This window comes from Prunus mume, linkage group LG6 (genome assembly GCF_029339155.1).
Source record: "Prunus mume cultivar Tortuosa linkage group LG6, ASM2933915v1, whole genome shotgun sequence".
NCBI classification, from domain to species: Eukaryota; Viridiplantae; Streptophyta; class Magnoliopsida; order Rosales; family Rosaceae; genus Prunus; species Prunus mume.
In genome coordinates this window covers 23,654,974-23,675,195 of record NC_142703.1, presented here as the reverse complement: position 1 = coordinate 23,675,195, position 20,222 = coordinate 23,654,974, and the positions used below count along the sequence as shown (strand labels likewise).

At 35.3% G+C, this 20,222-nt stretch overlaps 1 protein-coding gene across 1 annotated transcript; it reads right to left on the bottom strand.

The window, feature by feature from the left end:
• Positions 1–858: 858 nt before the first annotated feature.
• LOC103336141 (exocyst complex component SEC5A-like) lies at positions 859–17,279 on the bottom strand. Its single transcript, XM_089054013.1, has 21 exons — positions 16,628–17,279; positions 16,387–16,544; positions 16,194–16,282; positions 15,446–15,640; positions 14,419–14,546; positions 14,164–14,322; positions 13,744–13,848; positions 12,842–12,916; positions 11,807–11,944; positions 11,523–11,714; positions 10,179–10,322; positions 7,139–7,265; positions 6,851–7,061; positions 5,644–5,759; positions 5,321–5,552; positions 4,053–4,146; positions 2,879–2,956; positions 2,702–2,758; positions 2,277–2,426; positions 1,635–1,850; positions 859–1,307 (listed from the first exon to the last, which is right to left on the bottom strand). Exons 1-21 carry the CDS (start codon positions 17,072–17,074, stop codon positions 1,092–1,094), a joined length of 3,327 nt encoding a protein of 1,108 aa, XP_088910139.1. The 5' UTR covers positions 17,075–17,279; the 3' UTR covers positions 859–1,091.
• Positions 17,280–20,222: the final 2,943 nt, after the last annotated feature.

Here is a 20,222-nt window from a genome sequence, read left to right as displayed (position 1 = left end):
CCCATAAGATTTTTCCTAGCAAGGTTTTAAGGAGGCAGCATAAGCACATCCAACGTATCAATAATTCATAAGAATGTTACACTCTTTTTGCCTTCATTTACGTTTTGTCTCACTGGGTTTTCTGAGCAAGGTTTTTAATAAGGCAAGTATGTCATTGTATGGTGAACATCCAAAGAGAGTGTTGTAAATTCACCTTTTTTAAATTCTATGTAACTTTTGCACTAAATATCATAGTTATGGACCTGTAATTTATAAACTGTTAATGTCTTCATATAATTATAAGCCTATAAATAAGAGGTCATACCAAGAAGAAAAATATAAGTTTTAGAGCCCAAATTCCAGTCTATTTACATCTCATTTCTCTCTACAATTTTCCTCTCAGTTGTATAACTTTCATAATTTTCAAATCCATATGCATTTTTCTATTTGTTTTAGATTATGACCGTATCAAAATTCTGAAGGCGAGCATGAGCAAATAAGTTGATTAAATCTGTAAAATTTTAGATGATAATTCTGAACACAGGAGTTAATTTTTTTACATCGACTTGGTAAGTGATCCACAATTTCAATTTTACCATTCCTACATGCGATATAAATCCAATTTTACTTTGGTAACCATTGCTATCGTAAGTGCAAACCAAGAGAAGCTGGAGATAAAGGAGCAAACCAAACAACCAACAAAAACACCTAGATTTTTCTGATTTCTACGTTTAATTTGAAAACCACGAAATCAAAGAGCACACAAATAGTGATTAATCATAAGAAACTCTAAGGCCCAAATACACTCAAATCTCACACTCACAAATATAGAACAGAAAACAAAAGGAATCTTTGCAAATGAGAGCATATACTTGCAAATAATACAGCAAAAGACGTATACTGGCATTTAACACAATGGCAAAAATATACAATGTTGTGCTCCACGTTCAAGTACAACAAGAAATTGAAAAGGAAAGAAAAAAAAAATACAAATAAAGCTCAGAGAGTGTAAACAATGGAAAGAATATGGTTCTCAGCCTATTAACTACATGACAACACTAACACATACAAAGTGACATTCAGAGAGTCAAAACCTTCGGAAATTTACAAATTCATCGACGCCTATTCCGGGTGTAGCTTGGGGATCCTGTGTTGCCTTTGTAGTTTCTGCTGGGTGAATCTAGTGAGCCCCTAAATGAAGCATAAGCGCGCTTAGCTGATTCAGGTACTGAGTCCAACGGAATTGACTCCACAAAACATGCTGTGTTGATTTGAGTCCTCTCAAGCTCTGCTTGAAGTAACTCAGAGCTATACTGCTGAGCAAGGGCCTGAAGCATTCAACAAACTAATTGAGTTGACACCTAAGAAAAAAACCTACAAGCATACAACTTTAACAAAGGTCATACATGAAAACCTATAGATGAGATAATAAGAAAAACATACAACTTTAATGAAGGTAATACATGAGAAACAATTGCTGAGGTATAAGAAGATTTACATTTATATTTTTTTTCATTCTATATACTATCCAATGTCACTAGTTTGGGTGATTTTGCAAACGCATATGCACACAATACTATAACCAACTAGTCAACTGCTTCATTGGAATTGAAACAGTAAACAAGAAGGATTACTAGAGAAACTAAGGTTCTTACAATCAGGTCATCTGGTGACACACTTGTCCCCTGCTGTCTATCATCTGCAACCGCATCTTCACTTCCACGTGTTGCTCGTCGGTTATGCCCTGGATTCTCCACATTTTCTGTCACACTCTCAGTGGCTTTATCCAGAAGTATCCCTTGTAACGACTTCAGAGACTCCCTTGCAGCCGATGTAAAATATGGATTCAATATAGTCTCGAAGTACTCAAGCTGCATTACACACCACATAATGCAAATGTCTAAGATACCCAATATAATGTATTTATAACATGATTAATGATGGTAATGACTTGTTCACTTTGTGAACGAGAAATCAAATGAAAGCTCACACTCTAATTTTTAAATTCTGATCAGCCTTCTAATTTTTCTTTATCTTTTATCTTTTTTTTGAGGAGGGGGGGTGGGGAGAGATAGGCAGTGCTAACAAGTTTCCTATGTGCATAAAGCAGATGCATTAAGATCTAATCAAGAATCAAAATCAGGTGCATTTTGACCAAATATTTACTCAGAGAATTTCATTCATCCAACACACAAAGGAATATGGAGCATCTGCAATTGACTATCACACCAGCACAGCAATATGCAAATTCAAAACCATCAACTTGATACAAGATTTCCAGTTCAAAGATCTTTTACCTCAAGCATTAGCTGACAGAAACCATTTGCATCAAGTGATCTAAGCTCTTTCGCTTGATTTTCATGAAACAAGCTGATAAAAGTATCAATTAGACCTTCCACAAGAATGCCAAGTGTCTTGTCCAACAGGGGCTTAGCACCAGAAAATACCTGGAAAGAGGAAATTGCTTTAAGTTTATTGAGAAAATGAACCAAAATCTAGAGCTGGGGAGATGATAAATTATAAATGCACAACCATTTAACTGAAAAAAAAAATAGTTAGCTATGTGCTTATTGAAGCAAACAACGAACCATCTGACATTATAACCTAAAGAATAATGTCAACATCACATCTCAGCTAAAAAGCAGAAGTTAAAAACTGCAACTACTAAAATCCTTTTAAAAGATAATAATCTTTGTAATAGCACCAGGCTTCCACTAAGTACCTCTGCATGCACAGCTACCAAAGTGTGCAGTAACTCCACAGCAGCATCACGCACACCCTGCAAGACTAGGTTGCATTATATGACTCCATAGAGGACAGGAATGCTTGCCAGTTAATTTTTAATTGAAATAAATAAATAAAAATACAACTACAAATGCCAAATTCATTAGCGTCTGACTTTTAAAGCAGGTGCTGCTCCCCATTGTACACCAGAATCCAACAAATAGTTGAAGGCAGCAGTTCTGATCAAATTTGCCTGAGATTAAAATAGATCTGTTAAGGTAACAGCCAAACTTTCACACAAAGGACCATAGAGAAGTACATCATAACTTCAATCAATCGCCGCTTAATTTTGTGAACAAATAATTGGAGCAACAAAAAGCTCAGCTGTGATCCTTTATTTGGAGCCACCTGGTAAACAGAATCAAGATATACTTAACGCAAGTAAAATGGGACCTGCCAACTCCATCTATTTTAATAGGTAAGAAAAAGGAGAAAATTTAATAACTGATCCTTTGATGTTATGGTGACTTTTTTCTTAGCAGGCCATCTTGCTGCAGATATGCAACCACGGTATGCTAAATTTCTATGAAGGCCGCTAGACTACATTGGGTCAAGGATGCAAATGTTGGCTGTGCAGATAGTATCAGCTATTCAATTTACGGATATTTTGTGGGATATACAGATCTCTATTTTGGTATCAATATATTGATGTTGGTTTTATTTGTAGAATAATCATTACATTAATCGGAAATTTAGTTTGGCCGCCTACTGGGTTAGTAGAGGACACTGGTAGTACAGAAGCCTACCAAAGAAATGCAAAAACTAAATCTCTATCAGGATCTTCATACGAGTGCACTATTGATGCTATGAAGCTTCAACAATTGATCCATTTCAACTCTATCACCACAAAAACCTTAGTTCATACAAGTCCCCTAATTATTTTTTCATGGGACATATATGTCAATTAATTCACCCTAATAATTTTCCGTTGACAAATTGACTCACACACCAAACATGTATTGAACCGGCAAACTCACCCTTAATCCCATAATCATGGGGAGAGGAGACGCCATTTGGCACAAAAGTTGCTTGGCCTTGGTCAATAATAACTAGAACGAGTTGCTTTCAGAAAGGTCCTTCCAATGCCCTTATATGAACACATCAACTAAGGTAGACCTATAGCCTAACTATATTGTCTGAGCAAAGAAGGTAGCTAGTGTAGCATAGTGCCAACATGAAAATACACGGATAAACACTGACAAAAAAGGAAGGAAGATAATACAGTACAAATAACAGGAGCGCCATGAATTTCTGCAGGTGTGGGTGTGTGTTGGGATGTTCAACCATACCTTAGCAAAAGTATATTGCTCCAGGACCTTCTCTTCAAGCACAGAAAAAGACATCACCAAGTCTTGTATATCACTATCATCTTCCTCTCTTTCCCTGTAAAGAATGAATAGATAGAGAAGACAGCAGGTAATTAGGCATCAGCAAACAGATCATAGAAGTGCACAAAAGTTATAATTCATCGATAATTTAGCATGAGGCAACCTAACAGTTGGCTCAGGATTATCACCCACTGGCTAGTTTTATGTTTTTATTTATTTTTTTAATTAATTTATTTATTTTTTTTTTTTGTGGATAACCTGGGGAATCTGGATCTTTGACCCAACTAATACCCGTGGGCACACATATAGACCCTCCAATTCATACGGCTGGAACAAAACTCATTGGTCCATTTATTTGATGCTAAATTCAATGCAACGTACATTATTCTTATCACAGATAGAGCTAGATTTCATGCAAACTAAAACTGCACAAATGACTCTTTAAACAAAAAAATAATGTCATTCAGACAAATATTACTCATATACAAATCCTAGTGAGTATTGACCCAACTAAACAACTAATACATTGACTTAGGCCAATTGAGAGTGGAAGATAGTAACTGTTAGGATTTTGGCTCGTCAAATATGTCCTAGTTGGTTTAGGATTGTTTTAGGAAAATTAGAGGTATACCAATTCTTGTCCTAGAGGGATTAGGAAAGAATTTCAGTTTTCCTTATTCAATTCAGGTTTGGATTTCTAGAAGTCTATTAGGATTTGGATAAGTGTAATTTCCTAATCCACTTAGGAATAGGAATCCAATCAGCCTTGGGACATGTAAGCCAACTCTATATCTATAAATAGGGTGTGGCAAGGCTTATTTTAAAGAGAGGAAAAACAGCCAGAGACAGCCAAGAGTTTTGAGATTAGTTATAGGGTTGCAAAAGTTCTGTAATCTCTATTATTAATCAAAGGAGCGGTGATTTCTCTACCTAGAGAAATCACAACTGGACGTAGGCAAAAGTTCTGCCGAACCAGTATAATTCTTGTGTGTTTCTAAGTGTTTTAATATTTGCTATTTTAGTCTATTGCCGTTGGTTACATCAAAGAACAAGATCAAGAAGGCGAGTTATTTAACAGTAACCAACATGGCTTTCTGGTTCTCTCCGATTTCTGCTTTAGTGACTTACATACACCATTTCAAATATCAGATATCCTGTCTTATCCAGTTGCTCCTAATAACGAGGGCAAGAAACAAGGTGAAAGAAGGGACAAATAGTGGGCCACTTACCTAGACTGTAGCCAGATATGCTTGTAATTGTTATACAACTCATAAGAAAGTTCTTCTTTGCAATAGCCAACATTACTCAACACTATCAACAACTGTTGATGTGGACCAACACTTCCTGGGAGATCAGACATTAGCTTTTCTTCTAGGTTAGGAGAATAACCATTTTGTACAAGTGAACTTCCTTTGATTGATTTGTTTTGGGCAAGCTCACTTCCAATACGCTCTAGATGACCTGATTAATATATACAAAAACGGAAACATTATAACTGGACACAATGAATACTTAACAACATGAAATTTAGTAAGCTACTCATCTATCATACCTGCAAAATCAAGAATACAGTTCAAAAATGCAAGTCTGACAGAGTCTTGAATTTCTTGGAGTTGCTTAAACACTTCCTCTGACCTCGTTGCCTCACTTCTTAAAGACTGAATCATCCTAAAAAAATATAACAATACTAATTTATAAATAAACAATGAGGCCAACTATAAAAAATAAGTTCTCACGATGATTTCTAAGACAACTACCAACAACTCAAACCAAATCCAATACAAAATTAGCAGGTCTTTGTTGAGGTTGGAACTAGTTTAACTACGAGCAATTAAAAGGTGAAGTATAATTAGCATGACAAAGTAGGCAGGCTTCCACTGTCAAAGGTTCAATCAAAATACCAAAGAAAGTAAACTATATATGTCACATGTTAAGAAAATTGCTGTTCTCGGTTATTGATGTATCAAATTCATAGGATTTAATATTCAGTTCAAGCTTGTCTTTGAAATTTTTTCATGAATTAAAGAACAGATAAATACCTGTAACCAAGTACCTACATGTGGACACCAATTTATGACCCACAAACCTAAACTTCATCCTTCCCTACATATACTAGTTAGTTTGCCTTTTGATTGCATAAAAATTAAATATCTCCATTCCTGGGAATATACAAAGTTTGGAATAAGAAAAAAATACAACGAAAATAAAATTATATGCATCAAATAGATACAACTTGAATAAGATTAGTTATTACAAAAGCTATTGATTCCTCTCCTTAAATCCGAACTTTACTGATACTGTTCTTAAAAACAACGTCCTTCAAAATACTAAAGAAAGCTAATTAAAAATAAAACCATGATTTTAAAATACGCTTTTAGTTCTAGCGCAGCACACCTGTCAATCACTATCTAAAATAGACAATATATGCCAAGGATATTTTGGTCTCGTCTTTGGAAGAAATCTATACCGAAGTCTACTTATGTAACATTATTTTGTTAAGCTGAGCAATGAATTCCTGGTTTAGAATCCCTTATTTCTCATGATCAAGCTCTACAACATTTCTCCCTCCTTTCAATAAAACTTTTATATGGACTCTTAAGCATGAAAAAAGTCTTTTGAAGTCTGATAAATGATAACACACTAACAATGTTCTGAACTTCTGCAGAGAAACAGGTAATGAGTGACTAGCAAATCTTGAGCTTGTCTATCACTTGCAATGAATTCAGAAAACACGGTGAAAGTAACCTTTAGATACTTACAACTTGATCTGATCCATTGCTGACGTCATAACATTGCGGAATGCTAAAGGCAAGAAAGAGATTGTGTAGGGAGATTTATTCCTTTCAAGAACTGATACTGGAACCCATGTCTCATCTTTTGAGATATCAGCAGTTGATGCCCGCATCCATGAGCAAAGCCTTAGGATGTAAATCTTTGTAATCTCCGACTGAAGTGTTCGAATTGCAGTTACTGTTGCAAAAATATGACCAACCTTCAGAATATTTTGAGAAATCAGCAGATTGCAGGTTAAGAGACAGCTAACATACCAGCAATCGAAGGAGCTGATTCCTTCGCTTGAAAAGCTTCGCATGCTTTAGATATTTCTGTTATGGCATCGCTCATATATGGTTGCAGAATATTTGATTCCTCAAGATCATGAAATGTATTACGAACCTGCATCAAGAGCAAAAAAGTTTATAACACCTGCTGAACCTGCAGTCTGAACTGAAGATATGCAAGGATGACCATTCAACACAATTTGGCATGTACCCGTGGTAAATTTAAATATGAACCATATTAATACAGCAGATAACCACAAAATATAATTCAATATTTATATCCCAGCAATAATTTGTATGGCTCCCAATATTTGATAAAGATGAAACATATGAACTTAAATTCGGAGCTCCAAAATCTGCAGTTCTCTTTAAACTCTCCTAATCTCTGAATATGGTGAACGCCTCAAGTAGTGATAATGAAAGTTGGGCTAATTGCATATGCATTAACTATGGTTAGAACCTGTGTTGCATGGATGCCGGTATAGGCATGAGGATACGATACAGAAAATCTCCAAAAACTATGATATGAGTACGGCAAAGATACGGCAATTAAAATAATATATTTCATTTATTTATATGAATTATTATTCAATTAACACATTAGTTCCTTAAGTCAAATATATCACATTTGCAGGGTATGGTTAAAAGGTCAAAAATGTTTTATTAGTTATATATATTACGTTTTTTAAGTATGGGCTAGGGCAACATCTTCTTCTTCACTACCTCTGCAACTCAAAAGAAAATTCAAGAATGTCCAGCTTTCACTAAAAGGAGGCCAACAACATTATAGAACTGTGCATATTGGCCGTATCCGTCACATATCCCAGCAGTATTCCGGCTGTATCGGACAGTGAACAATTCAAAAAGTCAACGGATACTCCAATTTCCGGATCTGATATGTATTGAGCCGTATCGAGCCTTTTATCATGTCCGTATCTGTACCGGAGACAGGCATAACCCCCTAAAGATGTGCATACGTACAACATCAGTTAGAACTTAGGCCAACCTTGTGAAGCTTTCTTTAATTTTTTATTTTTCCTTTTGATGACACTTGTATCCCTTTTATTCTTAATAACAGGCATTACAAATGGCTACAAAATTATTTCCAACAAAGTACCATCCATAATTTTCACCCTGTTTCACCCTTTTCTTCAAGAAAACTCACTTATATCAGGTCCTAAATCTAATGTTTTCAAAGAGCGGGCTTTATATCCCCCAAAACTTTTTTAATTTATAAGATCATAATTAAAGTTTACACATACCATTCTATTTGACCCTTTCTTCAACCACGAGGGGTATTGTCACCAAAAGTTAAAAAATAAGTATGAAACCAAGGGCTGTAAGCACAGTTATGTGGCAAGGTCGACACACCCTCCCCCTCCCTTTTTGTCGTTGACTATAATCTATGGGTCTTCAACAACTATATTTTTCTTCACCTATTTTTTTTTTTTTTTTTTTAGGAAACAAGAAATTTTATGAACAAGAGAAATGAGAAGTACAGAACATGAACAAGAAGTCCATCAAGAACACTATACCACACAGAAACCAGAACAAACCATGCTTAATCCATAACAGCATACGTATCCAACTAGATCCAACTAAAGGGTACATCCATAAAATTCTTAGACAAGGATGCCCAAAGAGGAGCGGGGAATTTAATTATCCTACTGTCCCAAAGTGAAGTCAAAGCTAAAAATCAGAACAAATTGAAGATGACAATGATAACTAATGACAGACTTTGGCCTCCACTTCCTCCCCTGCTAGAATCTTAAAAATCCTCTTAGGTCATTCCATCTGCACTGCTAAACATAAAATAGCCAGCACACAGGACCTCCAAATGGCTATTGCCCCTAAACACATAATTTTTCTTTAACAAGCATAGAAAAGCGTGACATAGGAATCACCAAAATAAAATTAGCTTCCAAAAACATGTTATGTCGAAAATTCAAAATTATAGGACCCCGAAGAAATAGGTGATCAATACTCAGCCTCTTCTCTACATAAAATGCACAAACTGGAAATAAACAAACATTGGGCTGCTGTAGGGTTTAAGAGTTTTGACTTAACGATGTGAAAGGTGTAACTTCAATTTGTTTGTTATAAGAGTTGTATCAAATTGTTGGTGGATTATTTTTATGAATATTCTCATGAAAAATAATAAAAATAATAAAAACATTGGGCATCCTTTCAATACTATCACAAGCATCTCTTTATTCAAAGAGTGTACCACTGTTTTTCTTTCCAAAAATTGAACACATACACATACAGACAGACAAAGAGGACCAAGGAAAAGAAACCAACTGCATTTGTGTAGTGGTGCACTGCTATCGTAAATGGGTGGACGAGCTTTTGTAAAATGGGCTTTACTGGCTACAAAATACAAGGTTTTCCCTTTTCTACTTCTACTTTAAATCGAAAAGGTGCAGTGTATTAGAATGTTATTATTAGGTTTATTGGGGACTATTTTGGGTTGATTTGTTCTGTATTGGCTTAGATTTTGTGGCTTGTGCCTTTTTAAGAAAAGAAAAGAAAGTGACTACATAAAGGAAAATTAGATGCGAGTTTTTGTCTACTTGCCCATTGCTTTAGTAAAGGGGCGGACAAGCCATTGTAAAATGTCAGATTTTGATCTTCTTTATGGGCTTGGTGGCTACAAAATTAAAATGTTATTTTTAGGTTCCTTTTGGGCTGTTTGGGTTGGTATTGTTCTGTATTGGCTAAGATTTTGTTGCTTGTATTGAAGCAGATTCCTTCTCCACCACTGTTGTACTTCTTTGTCAATTTTCAATAAAATGTACTTGTCTTCTAAAAATAAAGAAAATAAAGCATCCAAGAATGAAGAACTCAGTATATGAAGACAACTTCGGATTCTACAAAGACTGTTAATAAGCACTTTTACTAAAGAAAATAAATTAATTCGGTAAAATTTGTGCACAAACCATTATCTGCAGCCATTTATGTACTCTAGTTTAAATAACTGGCTTCCATCTATGTAATGGTAATAAGTTGGTTCAGCCAGTATACTCACCTTATCTGCATATGCAGTTAATGTATTTTGTATCATTCCAGCAACTTCATCTAGAGAATGAGTTGAGTACTTCCCATCTCCAACTTTTTCATCTGTTTTATTTGCTGGAGTGCTAGCATTTGATTCAGTAGAAACTTGGGACGACTGAAAGATTAAGATTGAGTATAAGTAGAAAGTGAAATTGTCTATCATAGAACAATAAATGAGTAGATAAATCAGATCATTACTTAAGTATAACAACACAAACATAAATAAATGTAACGCAAAATCAATAAAAGGTTTGTCATCACTGAATATGCATATCTTTGCATTGATCGGTATGGAACATGCAAAAGTCTTAACTTTTTCCATAAATATTCACACAAGAAAACAGCTCAGAAAAACATGTATCAGTTCAAATTCGCTGATACTCATATTTTGATAGTTGAGAAAACACGACTGTTAAACTCTCCAGCATTAGAAATGTTGATACCAAAAGGAGGAAAACCACGTAGAAACTAAGGAACCCAATTTTTCCATTTGGGATTTAATAATAGAACAGTAACCCAAAGTGCATCCATCTTCAAGCACTTTGGACATTTTCGATTTTTTTTTTTTCTTCTAGTGATATATGTTAGTAAGTGATGTTACTTGGATGCCCATGAATATAGCTCCAAAACCTCCGACCTATTCACTACGTTTTCACCAATGTGTTGCGTTTTTCAGCCCATGATGAGTTTCGTAAGCATATTAGGACTAACAGTCTTGGAGGATAAGAATCCTATTCTCAATTGAAGAGGGGTTTAATATACTTGGTGATATACTCGGGTTTCCTTTCTCTGCCTTTCTTATTGTTAAACAATATCACAACAGAATGAACTTAATTAAGGTGACTGACATTGATTTGCAATATAGATAACATGGAAGAGTAGGAGATAAACATGTAGTAGAAGAACTTTGTAAGTTACCAGATTACCCTATGGACTATTGTAATTTTACCAAATTACACTGGCTGCTTCTTGGTAAAATAAACGAGGAGGTTATTCATATTGATGGTCCTTTTTAAATAAATGATGTTAGTGAAAGCTAACAGCCTACATCTACAGCTCACATCATATGGTAGTATGGATGTGTGATGAACTGCAGTATAATAACAGACCTATTTTTCATACGAAATTGTATCAGTATTCAGTTCAATGAAACTGTCTTAGCATATCTACTGCATTGGCACACAAAATTTATACATGTATACATGCATATCTGTAACCGTAAATAAACTGTGCCGCAAAAATATTAAGAGTACAGATTATTATAGGTAGATCTTACATTTACACCAAAAAGCTTATAATTAAGTGTCCACCATACCTTTGCGAATTTCCCACTGAAAACAGAAAGTGCTACTTTCCAGAAAGCTGGTATGTGATAAATCAGTACAGCAGTTAATCTGCGAATATACCTCCCTCTAAGAGCATCAACTTCTTCACCTGTCAAGTCTACTGGAAGAGAATCTACTGGAAGGTGGTTGTCGCCAAGAGTAAGAGAATAGTTGACATCTGACTGACAGTAGTAAAAAGGAACAAATTGTTAAGCACTGACCCATTGTTTAACTGTCATTCCATGTAAGATGATCCTTCCAGTGTCACACTTACAGATTGATTTATATCTCCTTGAATCTGCCTCCATCGTGCATCAGACACAGCCCTTTCACGTAACTCATTATGTAAAGTCTCCATCCTAGTTTCATGATCTAATGTGCATTTCTCAAGCAAACCTCGAATTCTGTTATTCTGGAAAAGAAACAAACTTTTAAGTCAGTAAGTGGACACCCGACCCCTCTCTAGTTTGTTTGTGTGCAGAAACATTAGGGTGATTTCTTTCCCTTAAAAGTAACTTCAGACAAACTGTGGCCCCTCCTTTCATTTGTTGATGTTTGCTTAAAAAAAAAAAAATTATATATATATATATATATATATTTGTTGATGATTGCTTCTCTTTCCGGACTTTGGATCTGTACCCAAATCAGGTTGATTGTTTGCCTGAATGTGTGGTCAAAATTCAGTCTGGCAACGAAAGCATTTGTTTTTTCAAGCAAACATTACCCTTATAGGAGCTTCAGTTCATGGATCCCTCAAATATTATTTGAGGAACACCCTTGTACGGCCCACTATGTATTGTACTTTTATGATCTAAACTGTCAATTATCTAGATCCCTTAATAGAATGGGACTAATATATATTTATACATTATAAAGTCCCCTTCTGTTGAGGGACACCATTTAAGATCTCCTACGAATTTTTTTCAACGATCCAACCATCTATTATTTAAGTCTACATTCATATTGCAGCAAAACAATTGACAAATCAGAAATCGTTTCAACATCCAATTGTCCTACAAAATCAATGATCTCTCTCTCTCTCTCTCTCTCTCTCTCGGAAATTGAAATTGCAAAGAATCAAATTCAAGACTTTGTACTTGGATACCATGATAAATTTAACTAGTTTTATAATTATTTCCAAAAGCTAAAGCTATTCGGATGTTGCACAACAATTATTTCTCTAAGATACTGGCTTCACCGACCAAACCAACTGCATTTTCACATCCTAATAAGTTGTATATTAAACTATACCAAGGATTTAAAAAGAGGAAAATAAGTAAATCCCAAGGATAGTTCTGAATTTACAAACCTGTATATTTAAATAGTGCCAAACCGGATCTGACTCAGGCTCCAGCTCCAATAACAGCCTCACTGTGTTTTCAACCTACATTAAGCATAAAATCGTTAATGTAGAAAACTATTAAAGCAAAAAACAATAATAATTGCCATTTCCTACAAGCATGAAATCAATACATTGGTAATACAAGACACAATCGGCCTCAAGCCACAACTCACATTAATGCAAGTGTATCATCTTGTTTAGCAAAATCACACTATAACCTCTCGACTACGTCATAGGTGGAGATGGGATTTATTTCCTACTATGTAATGGAATCTTCCTCGCTACTACTCATAAAAACATCTCCTATTAAGTTTTACTAAAGACTTCAAGAACAGGATAGCTCAAGGATAACTGAGATCCTTTACCCTGAACTTGGATACCCTTAAAGACTCCACTCCAGATCTATTAACTAATATGGTTACCAAAAAAACCACCATCATTCAGAAGATCTTAAAATGTTCAGCTATAAATAAAAGAAAGAACCAACTTAGCAACCCTACAGCGATTTTTATTCAATCACCACTTCCTTAACCCAACCAACTATCACGTGTGCTTTATTTGGCAATGACTTTTTTAATTGCAATAAATTAATTACTTTTATCGAATTGAAGTGGACCATGAAAAGAAAAAGAAAAGACCACTGAGAAATGGTAATATGGTCAGAACCTGTATTTTGGAATTAACCACTGCAAAATAAGAAACTGAGGACAGAACACCGCATGCTACTTTCATTATTATTAAGATTATTGAAGAAAGAAAGAGAATGGTGGCCCCTTTCGCCCAGGGGGCATCGTTGGAGAACAATGTTGGGGGCAGGTGAGAACCTTCTAAAGATTAAAACATTACTGATATCTAAATAATGAGCTTACATTTGTTAAATCTATTTGTGGATCTTCCATAGACTTGTAAAGCATGCCTTTAAACTCATGCATCACTTTCTCAACCTCTTCGAGAACACGTTTCAGTATGCCCACCTGCAATTGAATAATAGAAAAAGTAAATAGAAGATTAGCAGCCTTCTATACAAACATAATATACCGGACAATGGAAAGAGGATCAAAATTCTTTGCCTTTGAAAATTGATGTCAACAATTAAACCATCCACACAATAAAACTACAACATAAATGCAATATATTTCATAAATTAAAGCATAAAATAGGTAATAATGAATCATGATAACCAATTAGAAGGAATCAAATTAGTTGATGCGTAGATACAGCTCATGTGATTTGAAATTATCCAATTTTACCACAAAAGAAAGTTAAAACTAATACAGATTGTTTTATACATGAGAGGGCAGAGCAATCGACTTGGCCTTCTTGTACTCCCTAACTGCCAAGTCATATTCTCCCTTGCTTATGCTACCACGAATTGTACTGGGCAAGTTGAACAACGTCCGGAACCTCTGTAGCATGCCTTGGACGGACCTGATCTTCTCAGCTTGAGCCTACAATCAGTCAGAAACTAGATGAAACTTATATCATCCCAGTTGCATAAACAGACATAAACCTCGAACCACATCGAAAACTTAAGTCTGACCAACCTGTCTCTCAAATAGAGGCTGGAATGCGCGATTAGCCAACGAACTCACTCCTTGCATACAATTAAACAAATGAGAAGTGCCTGAACCTTCAGGGTCTTCTTCAATCCGTTTCAACTTTGACTCAATATCTGTGCAAGAATCAATATCTTCAGCATCAAAAATCAAGAAGCACCCAACAAGCAGCTATGATTGCAATGAACTTTTAAAATTTTATACAACAGGAAGAAATAAAGAAAGGCATTGAGAAGTTGACTATTCATCCAATAGAACAAATCTCACAAGCGAATATTAAACAGAAAAGTAAACCAACTGCCTTTTATTGATGTGCTTTCCACAAGGGTGCTCCAGATAACAAATTCGTAGTATGTGAGCACATAAGTATTTTGATCGCCAAAGCTATTACATCCCTCAAATAAATAGGACTGCAGATATGCTGGTTGAAAGTCTAATCTTTTCATGTTAAACAAGATGGAGAACTTAAAAGGGGAGAAAAGAAATCCGATGAACAAGATGAACTTTAAACGGGAGCAAAAGAACGAGAAAGAGTTTAGTCGTTTATGGCTAGGGCTACAAGTGGTGAGAGATTCCACAAGAAGGCAATAGAATAAGACTAAGAGGATTGCAGGTGGGGATCATTTTCTTGTTGGTTAATGGACAAAATAGCTGTGAAGATGCAACATTTCTGGGTGTGACAGAAATAGCACGAGCACGTACAAGCATCCAATATGGGGTTATGGAGGTAATTGATAGTTAGTTTGATAGATGAGGATTATGATGCTGTCAATGGTTAACCAACCAGAAGTGCACGACAGCACTAATAATTTTCAGCTAGATGCTACTGGATAGTTTTCCCAAGACCGTGAAGTAGATAAGAGATGCACACGATGGTGATGGACAAGGGCTTAAGTCTAGTTGTCACACAGGGCACAGGTTCTTGTAATTTCCAACTTTTGAAATGTAAAACATATCTAAAATCAAGCAGCTCAAAAAAAAAAAACCAGAGCTGAATGTAAAGACGATTGTATACCATCAATTGTTGTTTTGCAAGAGACAAAGCAGTCAAAATTGTCTTTGACCAATTGTTTTCTCTGCAGAGTTCGTCCTTTAAGATCACTTTTTAGAGCCAAAGCACCAGCCTCCAAATCTGCTGCAGCAGTGTCTTGGTGAATCCGCGATATAAAGAGCTTGGCATCAAATTTCTCAGAGAAATATAACAACTTCTCTGCAAATATCAACATAAAAAAGATATGAGCGACAACCATGAATGAAGGAAAAATGAACAAATTCAGGTTATGAGATCAAGGTGTATAAAGTATAACATTCAAAAACTTTTGAAACTTCTGAAACTAGAAAGATTTTCTGCTGTTCCTACTATTTTATTAGTACTAGATTTTGTATCTCAAAAAGAAAGAAAATGAAATTTTTTGTCCAAAGACATAACGACATTTAAGCAATCCAATATTTTGGGAATTGCAGCCTTTTAAACATTTTGATAAGTAGAACCTCAACTCCCAGAGAGGTATTCATTTATTATATACACAGACGAGAGAAAAAAAAAATAGTCATCTCTAGGTGCTTCCATTTTAATTTTATAAACAAAAGAATAGTATTAAAAAGGGGAGAAAAATAACTGCTAGGTGGTGATGAAATTACAGATAATCCAATTCAAGGATTAGTCCTTGTTATGCAAAAGTGCAAGGTGGTAGTAGAAAGTCACTTAAGTAGAACTAATACGAACATAATGGGGAAAAGCAAAAGAGAAAATGCTACATTACCCCGAAGGTTATTATCCAATTTGTCGTCCTTGGATGGCGAATAGTCTGAGGATTCAGTTATCAATCTTAAGGTTTTGTTGTCTATGATCCTGCCAGAAAACACAAATGCAAATGAGACTAAGAGTGAGGCTCAAGTCCCAGATAAATTTGGAAAAGAAAATAGACTAATCTGAAGATAGAAGCAGATGCTAACCCCAAGCCTAGGGGATCAATACATTCCATGCCCCGAGGGAAGGACTGTAAATTGTTAAGCCCCTTTCGTGTCAAGCCTGCCGACGACACTTTGCGCTCAACCTTTTGGGCCACCGGTGCTGTTCTCGTCTCTCGCATTTCACGAACCCTACGAGCAAGCTGCCATACCGCCACACAAACCCAAAAATTGAAAAATCAAGCATTCAATTCTTCAAAATGTGAACATATATGTATATATTTACCTCAGCCTCGTCGACGTGCTTCCAGCAGCCAGGCTCACCACCGTCCCAAGGGTCATCGTCGTCCCGGGCTCCAGCTCTGGCGGTAGCAGCAGAAGCAGCACCGCCGCCTCGGAAGCGGACACGCTGCTGATCCCTGGCGGTGGAGTCTTCATCGCCGCTGGAGATGCTGAGCATGTCCACATCGGACTCCTCGTCGTCGTCCACCACCCGCCGCTTCGGGTTGTTGGCGTTGCTTCTGGTAGTGGTGTTGTTTTTGGGGCTCGGAGAAGCCGCGGCTTTTCGTGGCTGCTGGGGCGGAGGAGGCTGCGGCTGCTGAACGTAATTGGCGACGGGGGCAGTGCGGGAGTTGCTGGAGTGTGGCTTTTTGTAATTCACATCGCGCTGGGCTTGCTCCTTTAGAGCCATCTGGAGGAGCTCGTCCTCGTCTACGTCGCTGTCGCTTGCCATTTTCTGATTCTTCCGAGTCTGACTCTTCTGCTCTCTCGCTCTCAATTTTTTAATTTCGAGTTCGATTTCAATGTGATTTCCTTCATTACAAGTTTCAAGTTTCAACACAGCTTTTAGATCTCAATTCTGAGACTGGAACTCTTTCAAGCTAGCTAGTAATGAGAATGAATTTTGATCTTTTTTTCTTTCTTTCTTTCTTTTTTTTTTCGATAAAATAATGAATTTGATCTTTTATACAAAGAAAAGTCGGATTTCTGCAAATCGTGGGAGCAGGAAGAAATAAAAATAAAAAAGCTGAATTACATTTTTCATATTATAGTTTTGAGTTATTTTTCATTTTGATCCCTGTCATTGTTTTTTCTTTTTCAGGGGAATAGCGCTTAATGCCACCTTTTTTTTAATTTTAACTGAAAATACCACATTTCTCCATAAATTTTGTAAATATCACATATAAATATATACTTATTGCCCATTTATCGGCCAGGTAACACTTTTGGTCAGTTTTGGGTTTTTGTAGCTTGAGTTGGCGTTATAATTTAGGTTCGCTTTTTGCTTGTGTATGTTTTAAAGGATTGGATATTCTACCTATATGTTTGTCAAATCTCAATCATATTTCTTAGATGAGTTGTGCAGTAGTGTTGGTTGAAATTAATATGTTATTTATTCATTGAAAGCATATTGTTTCTCGATAGTGAGTACTTGACTAAATTATAATTTGCTACAATTTTATCTTGACAATTTATGTTTCTTTCTCTTCTTCTTTTCAAATTGCACAAGGAAAAGAAAAGTCACATTCAACTTGTTCCCCTGTCAAAAACAAATTTGAAGTTAACAGTTACACAATGTGTTTTAGCTGGTTTGTGCACACATTGATGTGCAAGTCATACACTGGCGTTGGAGACTATTTTGTGCATAATGTAATGTGTAGACAAGAAGTTATTTGAGATGCCTTCTGAAGACAAAAGCAAAGCTTCTATTATGAAAATGCTAAGCAAACTTACACCAAACTGTATACATCATTGATTATGCTTGTTATTTTTAGGCTCCAAGAATTAGTAAGGACATCTAAGACGTTATGTATTCTTCTTTGTGGAGCTGTATGTTTCTAATATTTGTGTAATGTACTCGATACAGTTTTTGAGGTCATTATTATAATGATATGAAATTTTCATACATGATTATTATTTTTTATGTACTATTTATTATTTGTAGCAACTGAATATTTTAATAGTTCAACAATTAGAACATTATATGATATGGGAAAGAGAGTACAAAGACATCCATAAGGTACTTGTGTATTGTCATTTTATTGCTTTTGCATTGGTTGTCTATTGCCATTTTATTGCTTGTTTATTGCTTTCATATTGCTTTGTATTGCATGTCTATTGCTACTTTATAATTTATATGACATTATAATGGAGTGGAAGCAACTATGGATGTCGTCAAAATTAACCATTCTTACATTGTGATCTTGTATGTTTCAAAACTGTCATATACGTGACTGCTATACCTTGCTCAAGATCCCAAAGTTTTCAAATAAATTGAACTAAAATTTCATTTAATGGTATCAAAATAATTACATGGTCTCGTATACAATAATATTCAATACGTGTTTTTTATTTCACGTAATCTTAAAAAATGACCAAGTATCTCAAGAATTAACAAATTGAAAACAAAATCTCCTATTTAATTGTTGAATTTACATGAAGCATCATCCTTTTTACTCTTACAGCTGCTCAAGCCAAACCAACCAAAATAAACCCAATAATATGAAATGAAACCAAGCAAGCCCCCAAGTTAAATTCACAACTTCCAAACATAACCAAAACTGAACCGTGCTTAAATTTACAACTAGAAGATAAAACCTTTAGTGTAAATTCTTTTAGTTCACAAATATAATCTCCATATCAAAATGAAGTTAATAGTTCAAAAAATTATTAAGAGGGAAGAGAGCTCATTATTAAGAGTGAAGTTAACTGTCTACCACAAAACAATAAAATGGCAATACAATGACAACAAAGAGGCAATAAAATGGAAATAAACAAGCAATAAAACACAAATTTGAATTTCAAAGGCCTAAATAATTTCCACTTCTCAGACAACTTAAGAAGATGACTATTGCATGCTACTAAGTACAAGCTAACTGCAAGCAATGGGTTCACCTACAGCTCATAGAATTGCTATAAGAAGAATACACAAGAACCAATGAAATAAAGCATCATGTCATAAGGCTCCACAAGAAGAATACATAATGTCTTAGATGTCCTCACAAATTACTAATTCTTGGGGCCTAATAATAACAAGCATAAGCCAAACTTATTGGCTAGTTCTCCTCAAAAGTCATGATCCAAAATCCACTAGCTGACTAGTCTCCAAAATCTACCAAAATATTTCATTCATTTATAGAATATAAGATACTTGATAAAACAAATGAAAAAACATGAAGCTCTCGAAGGCAAATATTTCATTCATTGATAGAATCTAAGATATTTAATGAGAATACTTCCATACAAAGTCATTAATTATTTTCATCAAATGCAGAATGGCATGTCAACCATTGTGCTTTCACCCCACAAATTTGCTAATTTGAAGCACAATGACATCTTCGTAAATATACGCTCTAGTTATGTTCAATTGTATGTGTGTTATGTATAAGCTTTTCATAATTTCTTATCATTTAAAAACTTTTACTGGTATTGAACTCAAGATAGCAATGAAAACATTTTGAGGCAATTTGAATACGTACAACAGAGCAAACTATTACAATTGAAGAATACCTCTTACCCAAGATGTGTGACATAGATACATGATAAGTCCATATTTTACATATATTTTATGCCTCCTTTGCTTATTTATTTCTTGATTTTCTTGGATTAAATTGTTGGGTTTAATGTATTTTGTGAGAATTGTGTACTTGATCCCTAATTAGAGGAATTGGATGAAAAGTTGTCAAATTGGACTCAAAAACCATTAAGATGTACGACAAGGATTAATTGGAGACAAAGAAGATGTTTCTTAGAAGGCAATCAACCGGTCAAAGCTTAAAGGAAGAAGTTTGGTCAAATCCTTGTGGAATTTGGAGAAGCAATCAAAGAGATATTGGGAAAGATATTGGGAAACCTATTTTTGGTAGTATTTGATTGTAACT

Bases quoted from the DNA above. Each gene is read 5' to 3' on its own strand.
- LOC103336141 (XM_089054013.1), bottom strand. From the start codon at position 17,074: ATGGCAAGCGACAGCGACGTAGACGAGGACGAGCTCCTCCAGATGGCT. The intron at 11,715-11,806 runs GTAAGTGTGACA...TACTACTGTCAG, and splicing joins AAGGAGATATAAATCAATCT to TCAGATGTCAACTATTCTCT. The intron at 2,427-2,701 runs GTACTTAGTGGA...TCCTCTTTCCAG, and splicing joins TGGTAGCTGTGCATGCAGAG to GTATTTTCTGGTGCTAAGCC.